At 38.4% G+C, this 17,903-nt stretch overlaps 2 protein-coding genes and 1 pseudogene across 3 annotated transcripts; 2 read left to right on the top strand and 1 right to left on the bottom strand.

Annotated features, from left to right (window-relative positions):
• Positions 1-469: 469 nt before the first annotated feature.
• Positions 470-5,325, bottom strand: LOC103426093 (probable pre-mRNA-splicing factor ATP-dependent RNA helicase DEAH5). Its single transcript, XM_008364180.4, has 2 exons — positions 1,892-5,325; positions 470-1,140 (listed from the first exon to the last, which is right to left on the bottom strand). Exons 1-2 carry the CDS (start codon positions 5,143-5,145, stop codon positions 747-749), a joined length of 3,648 nt encoding a protein of 1,215 aa, XP_008362402.3. The 5' UTR covers positions 5,146-5,325; the 3' UTR covers positions 470-746.
• Positions 5,326-13,211: 7,886 nt separating this feature from the next.
• On the top strand, positions 13,212-15,782 carry LOC103405532 (protein trichome birefringence-like 43). Of its 2 annotated transcripts, XM_008344541.4 has the most exons (6): positions 13,212-13,357; positions 13,487-13,635; positions 13,856-14,027; positions 14,166-14,341; positions 14,459-14,617; positions 15,126-15,782. In XM_008344541.4, exons 1-6 carry the CDS (start codon positions 13,340-13,342, stop codon positions 15,424-15,426), a joined length of 975 nt encoding a protein of 324 aa, XP_008342763.3. In that variant the 5' UTR covers positions 13,212-13,339; the 3' UTR covers positions 15,427-15,782. The 2 variants fall into 2 exon arrangements, with proteins under 2 accessions (XP_008342763.3, XP_008342762.3); XM_008344540.4 differs by having other exon boundaries at positions 13,222-13,635.
• A 750-nt stretch (positions 15,783-16,532) lies between these two features.
• LOC103417326 (protein trichome birefringence-like 43) lies at positions 16,533-17,903 on the top strand (annotated as a pseudogene).

The raw sequence follows: 17,903 nt of genomic DNA, 5'->3' as shown, positions 1-17,903 counted from the left end.
TCTTTGATTTTGTTGTATCAGCTTCGTCATGTTTCTCCATAGTGAATGAACTTGCCATAATACTTTCATTCGAACTCATCGTCTTCGAGATTTTGAGACCTTCCACTTATAGGTAGAACGTACAACCAACCACACTACAAAGTGACACTTTTCTCCCTTTAAATAAGGAGAAAGTCTAAAGACACAAAAGGGTAAATCCTCGCTCAGGTATCTCTCTTATCCCATATCGAATTGCCACAGGACGAGAGATAAGAAAGCGAGGATATACCTCTAATTACACATAAGAATGCTTAGAATGTAACATCTTCCCTAGATGATTTCAAGTTTTAAAGTAGTAAATAGGAACTAAAATAATTTAGGGTTTGGTTGGTATCATTCATATCATTGAAAACCATAAATTAGAACCAAAAAGGTTATCAACAGCCCTTTAGATTTTTCGATCCAATCTGGGTAATTTTAAGCGAACACAAAAAGGGAAGACACAAGTTGAACATTAAGAAAATAAATGGTACATCAAAATTCATGAGTGTGAGCAGAAACAGACCTCAACATTCAAACTTCAGATACAAGGCACATAAACTAAACTTGTAGAGCAATTTTCTCCATAATCACCATTCACAGTCCTCGTCCTCGATGTTAAAAAAATTACGTTGAGGAATTACAAGATATATACAGAGTACACTCTGATGCAAAATCAATACAAGACCACGACCGAGTTCATGATGATGGAGCATATGAAACACATATCAAGCACGACGCTTACTAAGACGCCAAGAGTTAGGTTCATGGTATCTGTCATATAAGGGTTCAATTCGTTCCTGACGCTTGCGCTTACTCATCTTTGTGGGATCTGATACTTTGAAGAACCTTGGTGCCAGTTCTACTAGCCATTTGGGGTCAACAACCGTCACCTCGCGCATGTACTCCTTTGTAGTCATAACCAGCTCATGGTAGATAACCCAATCTGGTTGTCTCTGGAAGAGAGCACTGCTTGGGTGAATATAAACTGGCTGGTTCTCGACTAGGGTTCTATAACCCTCCTGTGGGTCCTTTCTAGCACCATGGAAGAAGAAACCTGCTGTAATTGCCTTCCTGATCTTTGTAAAATTCTTTCCTGCACTGACCACGTCCAATTTATACCTGAAATCCACAATCAGCAGTCAGATCGCAATTTCATCTTCAAATCCTAATACTGAACTTAAATCCATTGACCAGTCCTCTACTTTACATGGTAAAATAAACAAAAACAAAGAAGTGATAGTAGAGACGTTACATTATAGTACAAACAAACAAGTACTCTGATGCTTGAAGTGTAATGCTTTTTACGATGATGCTACATTGTACTATCCTGGAATTTAAATGATGATGTTATGACAATTGATGAGGGTCTGATCCCTTAATAGCGGAGGCCAATGGGCCTCCTCTATCAACTGTTCCAAGATGGGAAAACAAAGAGAGCACGTCTTAAGAAAAACTACTGGGGCAATTAGCTACAAACAAAATGGAAGTCAAAAAGATAGTGCACTACTCCCTAAAAAAATGCAGTGAACAGGTACTGGTGAGATAACTCTCTGAAAAAACAAAGTTGAAGTCACGTGGCAATTCATAATGTCCCTCTCATGTATCAGATCTGGACTGTTAAGACATAAACTAGGCCTGAACAGCACTCAGCGTTTCCACCACGTAATAATAACTGCAATTCTAAAGATGCAATTAGGAAAAGACTGAAAACCAGATCATGTTCATCACATTTTTTAGAACCTTGCATACACGTGAAAAATAAATAAATAAATAAATAAATAAAAGAACCAATGCGACCACCACATACACAAAAAGATAAACTAGAGGAACAGGCATGACACAAACAGCAAGATGAATGAGAATTACTTACTTGTCCATGATGCTCAGAAGCTGTTTTCTGACATCCTGTGCCCTCCTCAAGGATCGAGACTGAACAAAGTTCTCAAAACACCATGGACCTGAGAAATTCTTAGCTTTCCAAGCCTCATAGACTGCAAGTAAAGTCAGATGGTCTCCCTCTGGCTGGAAAAACTTAGCTCTCTTCTGATCAGCCTGGGCTTGTTTTTCCCTAGGCCTGTAAAAGATATTGCCTGTCTGAATCATTGCAATGATGGTCAAGATCTCATCACTACATCCAAGGTCTACGCTAGCGAGTAGCATCTTAGATAACGGTGGATCGAGAGGAAACTCAGCCATCTTCCTACCCAATTTGGTCAGCAGCCCCTCCTCGTCCAGTGCTCCCAAACTGTACAGTTGTTCCATGGCAGAAATGAGTGCTTGCGGTGAAGGAGGATCCATAAAATCAAACGACAGGAGATCATTTATCCCCATGGCTTTCATTGTAAGTGTAGTAGTCCCAAGATTTATCCTCTGGATTTCTGGAATTGAAGTAGGGGACATCTCATTACGGTATGCACTCTCAGTGTAGAGGCGGTAACATTTCCCAGGCCCTGTGCGTCCAGCACGCCCAGCTCGTTGCTTGGCTGATGCTTGTGAAATTGGAGTAATGACAAGCGAATCCAGCCCCTGCTTTGGGTTATAAACATTTTGCTTTGCAAATCCAGGATCGATGACATAAAATATCCCATCAATAGTCAGTGATGCTTCAGCAATATTAGTAGCCACAACCACTTTCCTCTTCCCTGGCGGGGCAGGATCAAATATCCTTGACTGCATTTCACTAGGAAGGGCACTATATACTGGTAGAATAATTAACTCAGGAACATTTTTACCAAGACCCTTCATCCTCTCATAAAGAGACTGGCATGCAAAATCAATCTCTTCTTGTCCAGTCAAGAAGAGAAGGATATCACCTTCAGGTTCTGTTAAGTGGATTTGTAGGACAGTAATTAGAGATGCATCAAGGTAGTCACTTTCTGGCTGCTTGGTGTAGAGTATCTCGACAGGAAAAGTTCTCCCAGGGATAGTAAATATGTTACAGTCGAAGAAATAACCTGAAAACTTCTCTGCATCCAAAGTAGCAGAGGTGACAATCAAACGAAGGTCTGGTCTCCGGATCAGAAGCTTCTTCAGTAATCCAAAAAGAACATCTGTGTGGATTGTCCTCTCATGAGCTTCATCAAGCATGACCACAGAATATTGGGAAAGGTTCTCATCAATCAAAATCTCCCTAAGAAGCATACCATCGGTCATGTACTTGATGACAGTATCTGGTCCAGTGCAATCCTCAAAACGAATAGCATATCCAACTTCCTCCCCCAAACGACAACCAAACTCTTCAGCCACCCTCTTGGCTACAGACATTGCAGCAACCCTACGGGGCTGTGTACATCCAATCTTTCCCTTTGTCGTGTAACCCGCTTCTGCAAGATACTGTGTTACCTGGGTTGTCTTACCAGAACCAGTCTCACCAATGACGACAAGCACTTGATTCTCATTCACCGCCTGAACCAATTCTTTCTTCAGCTTGTATATAGGCAAGCTCTGCCTCTGTTCCTGAATTGATAGCTTAGACCTCTGCCCAAAGCTGATGGTTTTCCCAAAAGCATCCTTCTTCCACTCAGGCATATCATATGCAGACAAACCAACACCTCTAAGCTCCTGGGCAAGATGCCTCTCACCAGTCTCTGGCATTGGATCTTCCCAGGGACGATTCAGATCCTTTGGGATGGAATCCAACATGGTTCTTTGCTGCTGCTCTCGCACTTCTCTACGCTCCTTAATGAGTGCAGACTGAAGTGCAGCTGCACGACTCAAAGACCCTTCTGGATTCTTAAAGATTTTTACAGGGGACATATCCACAGAATACCTGGTCTGCCCATTCAAAAAGGCCGGCTCATCCTCATTGATCTCAATCTCAAGCTCTTCCTCAGCTCCCTCTTCTTGATATAGCATCCCATCTGCTTCATCATCATACATTGGGTACTCTGTCACACCCAAAACACCTGAGGCAATTAACTGTTTGGCTTCCCACTTCTCAGGTGAGCTCATTCGCTTCAATGGCCGGCGTGATGGACCAACATCATCCTCTTCCACAATCCTAATCCCAGAAAGACCAGTCCTAGTCACAGGTCCGTCTCTGGACACCGACGTGTTGGTCCTATAAGCATCATCCTCTGAGCTCTTCTTCAACGGAAGCAAATCCTTCCCAGAATGCTGATCAACATCCCTCATCGAAAGGCTCAACTTCTGACCCGAAACAGAAATCACCTTAACATAAACTTCCTGATCCCTCTTCACCACATCCTTAGCATTACTAATTCGCCGAGTTGCCATCTGTGAAACATGAACCAAACCTTCCTTCCCTCTCAAATCATTTAACTGAACAAAACAACCGGTGTCCATCACTCTCGAAACCCTACCCTTATACACCTGGTACAATTCGGGTTCATCGGAAAGGTTCTTACTAGGACCATTCTGCCTATCCCTATTACCTCTCCTATCATCATCTTCTCTTTCAATTCCATTCTCTTCATACCCATCTCTCTTATGCTTACCGTATCGATCTGTATGCCTCCCCCTTTCCCCATCATCATCATTATAATGTGAATCTCTACGCCTCCCTCTTTCCCCATCATCATCATTATAATGTGAATCTCTACGCCTCTCGTCTCTATCATGCCTATCCCTTCCCCTGCCTCTCCCATCTCTATCCCTACCTCTGTGCCTATCACGATCCCGATCTCTATCTCTATCTCTATTTCCATCCCTATATTTATCCCTACCCCTCCGCCTATCGTCTTCACGCTCTCCGTCCCGCTCTTCTCCGTCGGTGTGCTTCTCCCTAGTCTCCATCTCAATTTCCTTATCAATCTCCTTAACTCTATCTCTATTATCAGCAATAGCCAAAGCCTTAAACTTGGTTTTCTTACCTTCAGAAGCGCCGTCTTTCTTCGAGGCGTCCTTCTCCGGCTTCGGCTTCGGAGGGAGGATTGCGTGTATAATAGTGAGGAGTGTACGGACGAAGTAGTCGGGCATCTCTGCGCCGTTCTCCTTCAATCGGGCGTCGAATTCATCCACCGTCTCACAGCTCCGTCCGATTTCGGTGATGAACTCCGCCAGAACTTTGTCCCCAAACCCTAGATGCGTCTCGAGCTCTGAACAGACTTTGGAGACCAGCGAAAGGTACTCCAACTTCTTCAGACCGTCGTCGGCAGCCGCCATTGTTTCCGGTAGGATTGATCGATTCGAAGACGATTATAGCTAGGTTTTGCGATGAACTGGATTAAAGGGGGGAAGATTTTCAGTGGTTATGGCAATTGTTAGGGTTTTTGGTTGCCAGTACCTTTGATTTTGGTCGCAGACTCGCAGCGAGAGCGCAGTATTGTCCGCACAAAACGGCATGTCGGTTTTGGATCCAATAATTAAACTTAATAAAATGTGTTTGGGTCGCGGATAACCCCAAAGCGGGTATTTTCTTTGGTTACTAGGCCCAAAAGGAAGACTACACGAATTATCAACTGGGTCTGGCCTTTTTGACTGAAAATCCGAAAAAACGACAAATCAAACTGGACCGAATTAAACTGATTTTGTCACGCATCGATTTTGAGATATCCAAGATCGACACATAATGTCATAACGTAACTATACAACAATATAGAAATTCAAATTAGATTCAGTATTTTAATAAAATGCATAAACAAAGTGCTTCTGTAGGCTCGCAAAGTGAAGTACTGAAATGAAAGATAAATAAAGGCAAGGAACCTAGTCACTCCAAATGCTCAACCCCAATACAGCTACATTTGAACTCCAAATAAAGGCAAGGAACCAGCCTACAAAGTGGTACTGCACTGTGGGAGTGATGTACCGATAGGAGTGGTTCGGTATGGGATTTCAAACTGAAAATGGGATTTCGAATCCCAAACCGAAAATTTTTAGGACAGGAATTTGAAGGCTATCCCAAACCAAAATTTCGGTATTCCCAATTTTCGGAATTCCTGAATATTTTCGGTATTTCAAGATGGTTTGGTATTCCCAAATTTCATACAAATTGAAATAGCAATCATTCATATAGTTAAATTAACATGCAACCAAAATAAAATAAGTAACCAACCCAAAAGCAAAAAAATAAGTTACAAACCTAATATGTTTGAAAACTAAAAATACAATTTCGTGTTGAAGAAATAGACACATTTGTGGAAGGTTTGTACCAGCAGATGTGGCGATAAAGGGCTATAGTTACTACCTGTAGACCACACCAATTATATTACTACTAGTAGTTAGCTAGTAACAATTCAAATGTAATATATATATATATATATATATATATATATATTTTATTATTATTTATTTTCTGTTCGGTATGGGATAATCGAATGATTGAGTAGACGATACCAAATCTCATACCGAAATTCCAGGATCAGTTTGGTATTTCATCCCAAAAATTTCGGGAATTTTGGTTTGTGACTTTTTTGGTTTAGTTAAGGATTTTTTTTTTTATTTGGTTCAGGATTTTCGGGAATTTTTTCCAACCCTATATACCAAGCAAATAAAACTCAAATAAGCTTTGAAGCTTGTGTGAGTAGTAAGTAAACTGTGGTTCACAATATTACTAGGATTCACTAAGCAGGCTATGCTATAAAGACCTAAGTACCAATTCACATTTTCTCCATCATAGGTTTTCTAACAATGCTAACACATCCTAAAAACGTTTTTCCCCAAAGTCATATATGACATCTCGAGTTTTCCAGATCAGTAATCCTCTCTTCCATACATAAAACAAACTATAGAGCTAGGATGACATGGCTAGGTCCAAGCCTACGCATTATAGGGTTTCGAGACTCCTCATGAAACTTTAGCATGAAAACATACTCCTAGAACCACTCAATGGAATTTGACAAGCATGATTCATTAGATCCCAAATTTGAACTACTTAGCTAAACCATATGAGAATTAGGATTCCAGAACAACTTAATGGAATCCACATAATATGGCTTTTCGTGGTTGTGGTCGCTCTCTCTCAAGAGGAACCTTTGAGAGCGACTAAGGCTTATTGCTTAAATCAAGATCTTTGAGCAACGATCATCATTAAAAATTGAGGCAGTGATTTTGACATTTATAATGGTTTGTGCACATGACAAAAGACTATAAGCAAGAAGCTTTTTAACGTTTATTTGAGGTGATTCATAGACGTGTTTCTTCATCGACGATTACAACATCATTAGAGAGCGATGTGGTCCTTTTCTCGTGGTGCATTTACACTAGTTTTATGAGTTACAACGTTTTGATCCTCGTAAGTCTTACTTTTCCAAATGGTTGGATGTAGGTCCTCCTCGATTAATGAATTGTATTGGTCTCTTGAGAAATTTGTAATTGTGAATTTGTGCTTTTTTTGTTAGTATGTGTGACCTCTCAGTTATAAGCATGCATACCTTATATATGCTATTGATCATGATTAGCGATATGAAATATGATTAAAAAAGAAAAAGAATATTGCAAATCATTTTCCCATTTACGTAAAGGATTCACTTTTAACCTTTTGAGGAAGTATCGGTATGATATTATTGAAGATAGCATTCATGTACAAAGAGGAAACACTAGAAGCAAACAATATCCGGTAAGAGCATCTCTAACAATTTTGTTAATTTTTTCTAGTCGAACAGCACCTCTTTTTCAACAAATTTTGCATATTTTATTATCAATCAATTCAAAAAGAAAAACTGTGATAACCGATCCCTACTTTTATGATTTTATTAATTTTAAAAGAATGAATGAAAGAAAATGCCCTTGAAACGAGATTGTTGACCGTCAATTCGTGATGCGAACAGGCTGTTATTTTACCCTATTCTCAAAGTACTCGATGGTACGAATGCGTGGGAGCAAACAGACCTTAATTCTGAGTTAGAACGGAGAAGTTACAAGCCTCAGAAGTAGTGAGACCTTTTAGACATTTGGACTTACTATTAGTACTAAGTCTCTATAATTAGTCAGCCAAATTAGGAAGTTTCCATTTGAGGAAACTGACCCAAAAGCCTAGAACCTCTGTGACCTCCCATTTTCTGACGCCGATTTTGGCCAACTCTGGCGGAGTTTTTCGACACCGCCACCATCATCGTGAAGCTCTCACTCCCCTCTACAAAACCCAACCAAGAACCACCTTGATTAACCACCGTACGTGGCAGTGTGAGGCACAAAACTCGATGAAAACCAATGGTGCTCCGGCCACCCTTTTCCTTTTTCCTGTGAATCGGCAAAGCGATGGCTGATGCCACCACTTGGGTTTTGTAGCCCATCATCCCAGGAGTAAATCCCGACTAGATTTGACCCCGTTAGACCACCGTAGGCAATGAATTGACGCTGAGAAGCTTTGGGCACTTGTTGGCTTTATCGGAAAATTGACCATCTTCCGTCCACTTTTGGACTTCGTGGCAGGTATAAAACTTGTTCCTCTTGTTGATCTCTATCTTCTTGTAAATTTTGGTAGAATTTGGAGTTAGTAAAAAAAGTGGGTTTCTAGTTGTTGAAAATCACCACGCACGGCGACGTGTGGCTAGTGGGCCGACGCTGCTTTTTTAAGTTAAATTTAATGTTCTGATTTCAATTTGATAACCGTTTGATATAGTTCGATAGTTTGAACCTAGTATGGAATACAATGCCACTTGACCATTTTATGATTTGACGATCCGACCATTGGATCATCATTGAACCTTAATATGTTATAGTATGTAATATTTGAGGACCATAGGAAGTAATGGATTGGGGATCCGATGTACGGATCTTCCCAAATTGAATTTCTAAGTTTGTAAAACAAACGTTGATAGCAACCTAATTCTAGCAATTGACGGAGATCCGACCATTGGATCGTAAAGAAGTTTTAGTAGGTTGTTCTAGAAGCATAGTGTGGATTTTGGGAAGTTTCGGTTTGGAAATCCATGGGTGGATGTTCCATATTGACTTGTGTAGGGTTGTGGACCTCACCTTTGATAAAGACTTGACTTTTGGACAATATGCTACGAATTGATCTTAAATATTAAAATCAGTATTACTAGAGACTATATAAGGTTTAGTGGGCCTATATTGATTAGTGAGTTATCCTAGATAATATATACATCGGTTGACTTTTTGGGTTAACCGTTAACGTTTTGTAAAATTTGATGGGGACCCTCATTTGCCTATTTTGACGCACTGATTCCGAATCTGCCGTCCGTTTTCCGAAAGTCAACCATTTTAAGATAGTTCATTTATTAGCCGTACTTTGTATGAAGACATGTAATTTCATTAGCACGTTATATTTACCTAAATAGTTTCATTTTTAGGCGAAATGCATCGCAAGGACTCTCGATGCTACGAGGCAGGTTCGACTGGGCGACATGATTTGTGAATGGGTCTTTTCTTTATATATATATATATATATATATATATATATATATATTGGTTAGTTTTCTTTATGCGATTCCCATGATTAAATTAATGTTTATAAGAAATACCTTATTGTTGGGAAATGATGAAATAATCCTATGGGATGCACATGTAAGCTTACTATAAGGAGATGACTTAATTATATTTATGTCATGAATAGTACGATATTGATTAGAATTGTTGAATGGCTGTGGCATGACTATATTGATGTTATCTGCTCATCCTTTGCTGCACTGGTGTTGGTACTCGTCCGAGCCAGGGCTAGTCTTTCGCGTGTATGTGCACATCTCACCGTACGCTGACTTTGGATCCATTGTAGGTGCCAGTCCTGTCGTAAAGGTTGCCATAGGCAACTCCGACTCGTATGTGTTGCGCATAGTACCAGTCTTCATGTGATTGTAGTACTAGAGCGTATATTATTATTACACCCAGTCATGTTCATGTCAAAATACCTCTACATGAACTCATGTGTCAGCATATGTCGATGAGCACTCAATATGATATATTGCTTATGTGAGATTTTGTGATTATGGATGTCATGCCCTTATTTATGAGATATTGTGCCCTAATGAATTCTTGAGATTTTGCAAGTTACGGTAAGTATTTTCTTACTATATGTAGTATGTATATTTTGGAAACTATACTGGTTTTACAGCGAGGAGTTATTATGTTTTTGAAAAGGTTTTTACAAAGATTTGTTTGTAGGCCCACTTACCCTTGTTTTTCGCCCCTCTAGGTTTTATTGCTGAGCTTACATGTCGATGATGATTCTTGGCAAATCTTGGTGTAGACGATTACCTTCGATGGTCTAATTCTCACCTTATCTTACTGTACTTCTTATACTCTGACATCACGTGTGAAATATGTTCATTCTCTCTCACAGCGCACTCTACTTTTAGGTTTAAATTTATACACATTTTCCACATCACTACACTTTATGGCTTCGTCACCTTCCAAGTGTCGACCAACACAGCTCTATTCGGAAGTCCAAGTGAACATTCCGGGTCGGGATGTGTCAAAAACCCAACCTACTCATTTTCTAAAATCACCTTCTATCTCTCATTTTTTTCTTAATTGGCACACAGGTTCCACCCTTAAATTTTATTGTTTGTTTAATATTTAGCTTATGAACCGTTGCCCTAAAACTTGAAGAGTTTATTCATTTTGCTAGAATATAGGCTTTTTATTGGGTATGTTGGAGATTAGTTTTTTAGAGTTGGCTCTTTAAATTAAATAAGTTTTAAGTGGTTTTACAACTTATCTTGGCAATGCTCTAAGAGATGAGGAATTGGGTGAGGGTAACTACACATAAGACTTGATCATCAATCCACTAACGTGTGGTCTTACTCTTAAACTGTATTGCTGACGCTATGATCACTATAATGACATGTTGGCAAGTGTTCATAATTTTCTACAAGAATTCCTCACTCAGTCATCATTTTTCCTTCAATTCAACACCGATAATTGAGCTTTTTCATAATGACTTGTTGGCAAAGTGTTATCTTTCTATAAGAACACCCACCCACTGCTGACGCTATAATCCCACCCCACGACAAATACATGCACCCCACTCCAGCGATTCGTCAACGGCTCCGACTCCAGTTAAGAGTGAGCGTGGTTCATTGGCCATAAACTCTAGCAAGTCATATAAAATAACCGGTGCAATATCAATGTCATACAAAACTTTGAAGTTTTGTTCACTGTATATCCACTGTATATGAATACACAGTGTGACTTATACAATAGGAATTAGGCCCTAGGGTTTGGTTTGGACGCTTATGTGGCCAGCCGTGGTTAATTTGACCCCTAGAGTTTGGTTTGCTCCTAACCAACGAGGTTGTTTCGGTTTCTTCAGAATCCACTGGCGCAAATTATATTTGATTATATGTAAATCTCTACTAATTAATAAAACACTCATTATCAACTAAAATTCTATAAAATTACCAGTTTAATCCTCTAATTAAAGCAGAACATGAATAAGAAATATGGACAGAAATATAATTTCCCACATCCAAATTTTGTTTTTTTTTTAAAACCTCACCTACATACAATCATAATATATCTCTAATTAAAAAAAATTAAAAAATTAAATTAAAAAAACTTCCCACTCCCATCTTGTCTATCACTCTCTTCCTCTCTCTCCTTCTATTTAAAAAAAAATAAAAAATTCACCCATATGCTAGTATATATTCAGAGAAGAGGAAGGGAGCAGTGACAGGAGTAGTCAAAGAAGGGATGATCACTGGAGTAGGAGTCGACGACGAAATCGCCCTTGTTGTCGGGAGTGGGTGTGGGTTTGTCGTGAGGGTGGGATGAGCAGTGGTTGGGCGTTCTTAATATGTACTATATGGTCATTTCACACAATTAAAAATTTAATTGAAAAAAAAATAGTGAGGTGTACTTAGATAAGATGAGGTGTTTAAATAGAAAACCTCTAAGGGGTGTATTCAATTGGGATTTTGAGGGATTTTAATTCTTTTAATGAATCTAGAGATATTCAATCAGGATTTTAGGTGATTATCTGAAATTCAAGCTGTATTCAATTATAATTTTAAGATAGTTTATTAAAATACTTAGAAATTCAGGTGTATTCAATTAGGATTTTAAGAAATTTATAACATTCCAGGTGTATTCAATTAGAAATTGATTTTAAAGAATTTGAGAAAGTTGAGGAATTAAAGGGAATTAGAGAGATTTCGTAGTGTATTTTAAGCACCTACAAATCTCACCCCTCTCCATGAGATTTCGAGGGAATTGAATAAAAAATTTATATGAAATCTCTACAAATCAATTAAACTTCATAAAAATCCATGGATTTATAAATCTATTAAAGTCTCTTAAATTCTCAATTAAATACACCTTCTAAATCAAAGCCAAATTAAGAGCATCTCCAAAGGAGATGTCAAAACTTGCATATAAACGTACAACAGTAAAAAATGAAAATGAATTCACTGAACCTTTTTCTTAGGAGCTAAGTCAATTAAAAGCAAAAGCTTCTGCTGTCAAATTTGGCAGCAGCCGTCAAGTTTATTTTATGATTTTTTTTAATATATGTGATGCAATTCATAATAAATGTTGTTGTGTGTTCGAAGTATTTGATTAGTTGTCCCAACAATTAAACTCCACAAAGAGATGAAAAAAAAATTACAGAATGACATTTTTATTTAACATATCGAATGGATAAAAAGTTGTACAAAATATCAAATTGTGACATAAGCCATTAAATATCATGAGTTTCATATAAGGATGCTCTAAGTAATCCAATTTACTCTTGAGTTTCTTGTACAACAAGATAATCAAACCCAAACCTTAACATGTTAGGTTATACCAATACTCTAGCTATTTATGTAAACATTTATGTTCCTATCTAATAATGTTATCCTTTGACAATAAAAATAAATAATAATAATAATAATAATAAAAACCTTATCATGTTAGGGAGGACCAAGGCCACTAAGAAGCTACAACAAACGAAACAAGAAGGGCATCTCAAACCCAAAAATTAAAAACAAAGAAACAAAGAAACAAAGAAACAAAAGAAACAATAAGGATGTCCTCTACGCTTATAGCCACTCCGCCAGTATATATCTTTTAAAGATCAAGTGGCCCAAATATTGTCTAATACAACATCCATATATTATTCTTAAGAATATATATCTGGTGATCTCGTACTACATTTTATTGGTTAATTAGGGTGCTTTACTCATTTCATTAGTAGCATGAAGCCAACAGGCTAACAATTTTTGACATTTAGTACATCATCAATCTGTGTTTTAAGAGAAAAAAACAAAGGCATCTCTTTGAAAGGAGTTTCATTTGAATTGGTAGGAGTTTCTTTAGTTATTTAAATAAAACAAGAGTTAATAAAGCAATTAAGCAAGACTAATACACAAATTTATGGATTTTAATACAAAAGCAAAGGAAGAACCACTATTTAAACTCACGTGGCAAATCAATAGATCAGTTCTAACCAAGAAGTGATACATTCTCGTTCCAACACATGGAGACTTCCATTTCCGTAAGTGTTGCAGCAGTATTGGTTTTCTGTCTTTTGTGTCAAATCCAAGGGAAAGTTGCCTTTGGTGGTGTTGATAATATTAATGCAACGAAAAATGTTGTAAGGATTGGAAGCTGTGACCTTTTCCAGGGGAAATGGGTTTATGATAGGTCTTATCCTCTCTACACTTCCACTGACTGTCCATTCATAGAGAAGGAGTTTAATTGCCAAAACCATGGACGACCGGATAAGGAGTATCAGAAATACAGATGGCAGCCAACTTCGTGCCAGATACCGAGGTATGTATATACATACGGTTTGTTCGATCTCTTTTCATCTTCTTTGAGGTCTCGTTGGTAATTATTTTATTGCACTGTGTCTAACTCTAATACAAATAATCGTCTAGCTAGATTGAGAATCAAAAGCCTAAACCTTAACTGCAAGTCAGATTACTTAATGAATACGCTTGCGACATCCAACTTATTACCATGTTTGCTTTATCATCATTTATACGTGTAGGATCACTGGAAGAAGTTTTCTTCAAAGATTGAGAGGGAAACGCATCCTGTTTGTAGGAGACTCACTGAGCTTGAATCAATGGCAGTCTCTCACATGCATGATTCACAAATCAGCACCAGAAGCTAAGTACGATCTAGTCAAGATTGGAGGCCTATCTGTACTCAAATTTCCAGTAAGACTTAGCTATTGAGATATATAGCTTTCCCCTTGTCTCGTCAATTTTTCTTTTATTTGCTATATTAAGCCAAGTGAGATCAAACTGATAACCTAGTTATCTTAATCCTAACGCATTGTCTCTCCCACTGTGAAGGCATACGACATCTTGATCATGCTCTCGCGCAATGCCTTTCTAGTAGATATCGTCCTCGAGGGAAGCCGGCGTGTTCTAGTGCTCGATTCGATTCAAAGTGGAAATTTTTGGAGAACCTTTGACGTCTTGGTCTTTGATACATGGCACTGGTGGCTTCATACCGGAAGGAAACAACCGTACGTTATAGATCATATGATAGTATGTTAATTGTTTTGGATTCATAAGGTTGGTAGAAAATACAATATTGTTATAAATTGTGCATGTTTTGGTGGAAAAAATATATAATATTGCAGGTGGGATTTTGTCCGATACGAGGGACGGACACACAAAGACATGGATCGCATGGTGGCTTACGAGACAGCTCTGAGGACATGGGCAAGATGGGTAGATTCCAGTGTTGATTCTACTAAAACTCAGGTCTTCTTCCAGGGTGTTTCTCCAGATCACATGAAGTAAGTAATTGTGCAAGCAAAAATTTCCCCCTTATAATCCGTTACACGTGAATCGAACCTGAGATATCTCGTTTACAAATGAAGAAGAATACTAGTAGATCATAGTACTGATTGCTTAGTAAACCAATATTTTAATTTTGAACTTATAGGTCAGTACATGAATGTTTTATTTTCAACTTAAGTTAATAAAAGAAAATGAAATATAAAAAGAAACAATTTTTACTAAAAAATCCTTTTGTTTTTACTAATGTAAAATGTTTTTTTTTGGTCAATTACTACTGCAAATTAATTAAGGCTAAGTAAAACTTCATATCCAATATTGACTCTTGGACTGCCAGATGAGTTCATATGTATATACGTACATTTAGGTTAAACTTAAATGTGTAGCATAGGAGTTAGAATATGTATATATGGAGCATATTTGAAATTTCTGTCTTGATTAAGCATTGTTTCCCATAACATATTGGCCTGATCTTTCTTCTATTTGTGCTAAAATCTGATCATCTAGTCCAAGAGAATGGGGTGATGCAAAGTCGGAGAACTGCCGAGGACAAACAGAACCAGTGTTGGGGTCACATTATCCAGGAGGTTCACATCCAGCAGAAATTGTCCTAAAAAAGGTTTTGCGCATAGTGTTTAAGCCAGTTCATTTGCTCGACATAACAACACTTTCACAACTAAGAAAAGACGGTCACCCTTCAGTCTATGGATACGGCGGCCGCCGCGGCACAGACTGCACTCACTGGTGTCTTCCTGGTGTTCCAGATTCTTGGAATCAAATTCTAATTGCAGCACTCTTCCAAAGCTGAATTGATAATTTTTTTACTTTTGATTGATGAATAATAAATCATTAGGCTAGCAACCAGGAGCTCCGTGTTGTGAATCGAGATCTTCTCGGGATCTTTGTGTCTAGAGTCCAAGGACTAGGAAATCAGGACCGTTGAAGAGAGAGATCCGACCCATTGATTTGTGTCTAGTGGCTAGTAAAACGGGTTCATAAAGGCCGCATGATTTAAAATAAGTGGTTCAAATCTTGTAGTCCTTAGGCTCCAGACCCAAAGATCTTTCTTTGGAGTATTGCTTCATTTTTCAGTAGGAAAGTGTTAATTAACGTTTCTCCTTTGTGTTTTTTCCTAATTGGGCCCGACTTTCATTTTTCCACAAACATCAGGTGTAAGACCATAATTTTCACCTTCCTAGAACTATGAACGATCAAATTGTTGTGTTTGGCTCATACATTTGTGAGTAATTATGAGTCATGTGTTGACAACAATTGAAGACGTGGTGACTACCACAAGCAAAGTTGGAAGCAAGCAAGACTTGACTTTGTGTTTGCTTGCACACAATTGTGCATGTTTTCTCTTCTATGCATTAAATGACAAATGGAGAAAATTTGTACTTTATAGACTAGGTATAGACTTTGGTGCATGCTAGGTAGGCTAGGTAATAATTATGTCATGTGAACTTAAGACATTTTGGTCTTGGTTGACTTTTTGGTCTTGATTGTTGGCATAGTTACTAGTGTATGCCTATAACTAGATGCAACATTTGTGCATTGAGGAATGCTTAGAAAATGGGAAGGTAAGCATCCAAGGTGGAGAGAGCATTCGGCTCTCCCATGGGAAAGGTTGAACATGGGTTGAGAGAAAATCAAGAGAGCTAAAGTGAAAAGTATTCTAGTGAAAGAACTCTTGGGGTAGAGTAAGACTCTTGGGAAAATTCTATGAGTGGATGTGCAAGGGATTCGGGATTGAGTTATGTTGATTTAACTCATGTGTACTTGTACTGTTATTCATAGTGAAGAGCAATATATCTCCGGGAACGTAAGCATGTTTTTGCCGAACCTCGTAAATTTCTCGGTGTCTTTATTTCTTGTATTTTATTCTATTCAGCTGAGTGTGATTTGGTGAGGTTGTAATCTGAATCTCGTTTCTGCACTAACGAACGGGCCAAGGCACAACAATTGGTATCAGAGCATCGTTGGAGGCTTTGGTTCGTTGGAGGTTCAGATTTGTTGTTCACCATGGAATTTTTAGTTGAGCAGTTTAATGGGAGAGGCAATTTTACTCTTGGTAAAGGAGAGTAATGGAAGCCCAGACCCAAAGAAAAATGTTGTAAGGATTGGAAGCTGTGACCTTTTCCAGGGGAAATGGGTTTATGATAGGTCTTATCCTCTCTACACTTCCACTGACTGTCCATTCATAGAGAAGGAGTTCAATTGCCAAAACCATGGACAACCGGACAAGGAGTATCAGAAATACAGATGGCAGCCAACTTCGTGCCAGATACCGAGGTATGTATATACATACGATTTGTTCGATCTCTTTTCATCTTCTTTGAGGTCTCGTCGGTAATTATCTTATTGCACTATGTCTTACTCTAATACAAATAATCGTCTAGCTAGATTGAGCATCAAAAGCCTAAACCTTAATTGCAAGTCAGATTACTTAATGAATACGCTTGCGACAAGTAACTTATTACCATGTTTGCTTTATCATCATTTATACGTGTAGGATCAATGGAAGAAGTTTTCTTCAAAGATTGAGAGGGAAACACATCCTGTTTCTAGGAGACTCATTGAGCTTGAATCAATGGCAGTCTCTCACATGCATGATTCACAAATAAGCACCAGAAGCTAAGTACGACCTAGTCAAGATTGGAGGCCTATCTGTACTCAAATTTCCAGTAAGACTTAGCTATCAAGATATATAGCTTTCCCCTTGTCTCGTCAAATTTTCTTTTATTTGCTATATTAAGCCAAGTGAAATCAAACTGATAACCTAGTTATCTTAATCCTAACGCATTGTCTCCCCCACCGTGAAGGCATACGACATCTCGATCATGCTCACGCGCAATGCCTTTCTAGTAGATATCGTCCTCGAGGGAAGCCGGTGTGTTCTAGTGCTTAATTCGATTCAAAGTGGAAATTTTTGGAGAACCTTTGATGTCTTGATCTTTGATACATGGCACTGGTGGCTTCATACTGGAAGGAAACAACCGTACGTTATAGATCATATGATAGTATGTTAATTGTTTTGGATTCATCAAGTTGGTAGAAAATACAATATTGTTATAAATTGTGCATGTTTTGGTAGCAAAAATATATAATATTGCAGGTGGGATTTTGTCCGATACGAGGGACGGACACACAAAGATATGTATTGAGAATCGAGATCTTTAGGCTAGCAACCAGGAGCTCTGTATTGCGAATCGAGATCTTCTTCGGATCTTTGTGTCTGGAGCCCAAAAACCAGAAGATCCGGACGGTTGAAGAGAGAGATCCGAA

This window comes from Malus domestica, chromosome 17 (assembly GCF_042453785.1).
Source record: "Malus domestica chromosome 17, GDT2T_hap1".
NCBI lineage: Eukaryota > Viridiplantae > Streptophyta > Magnoliopsida > Rosales > Rosaceae > Malus > Malus domestica.
Note: the sequence above shows the minus strand (reverse complement) of the source record. Positions and strands in the feature narration are given on the sequence as shown.

Excerpts from the sequence above, each read along its gene's own strand:
- LOC103426093 (XM_008364180.4), bottom strand. The coding sequence starts at position 5,145 with ATGGCGGCTGCCGACGACGGTCTGAAGAAGTTGGAGTACCTTTCGCTG. Across the intron at positions 1,141-1,891 it reads CTTCTGAGCATCATGGACAA|GTATAAATTGGACGTGGTCA; the intron begins GTAAGTAATTCT and ends TGTGGATTTCAG.
- LOC103405532 (XM_008344540.4), top strand. The coding sequence starts at position 13,340 with ATGGAGACTTCCATTTCCGTAAGTGTTGCAGCAGTATTGGTTTTCTGT. Across the intron at positions 14,342-14,458 it reads CATACCGGAAGGAAACAACC|GTGGGATTTTGTCCGATACG; the intron begins GTACGTTATAGA and ends ATAATATTGCAG. Across the intron at positions 14,618-15,125 it reads GTTTCTCCAGATCACATGAA|TCCAAGAGAATGGGGTGATG; the intron begins GTAAGTAATTGT and ends CTGATCATCTAG.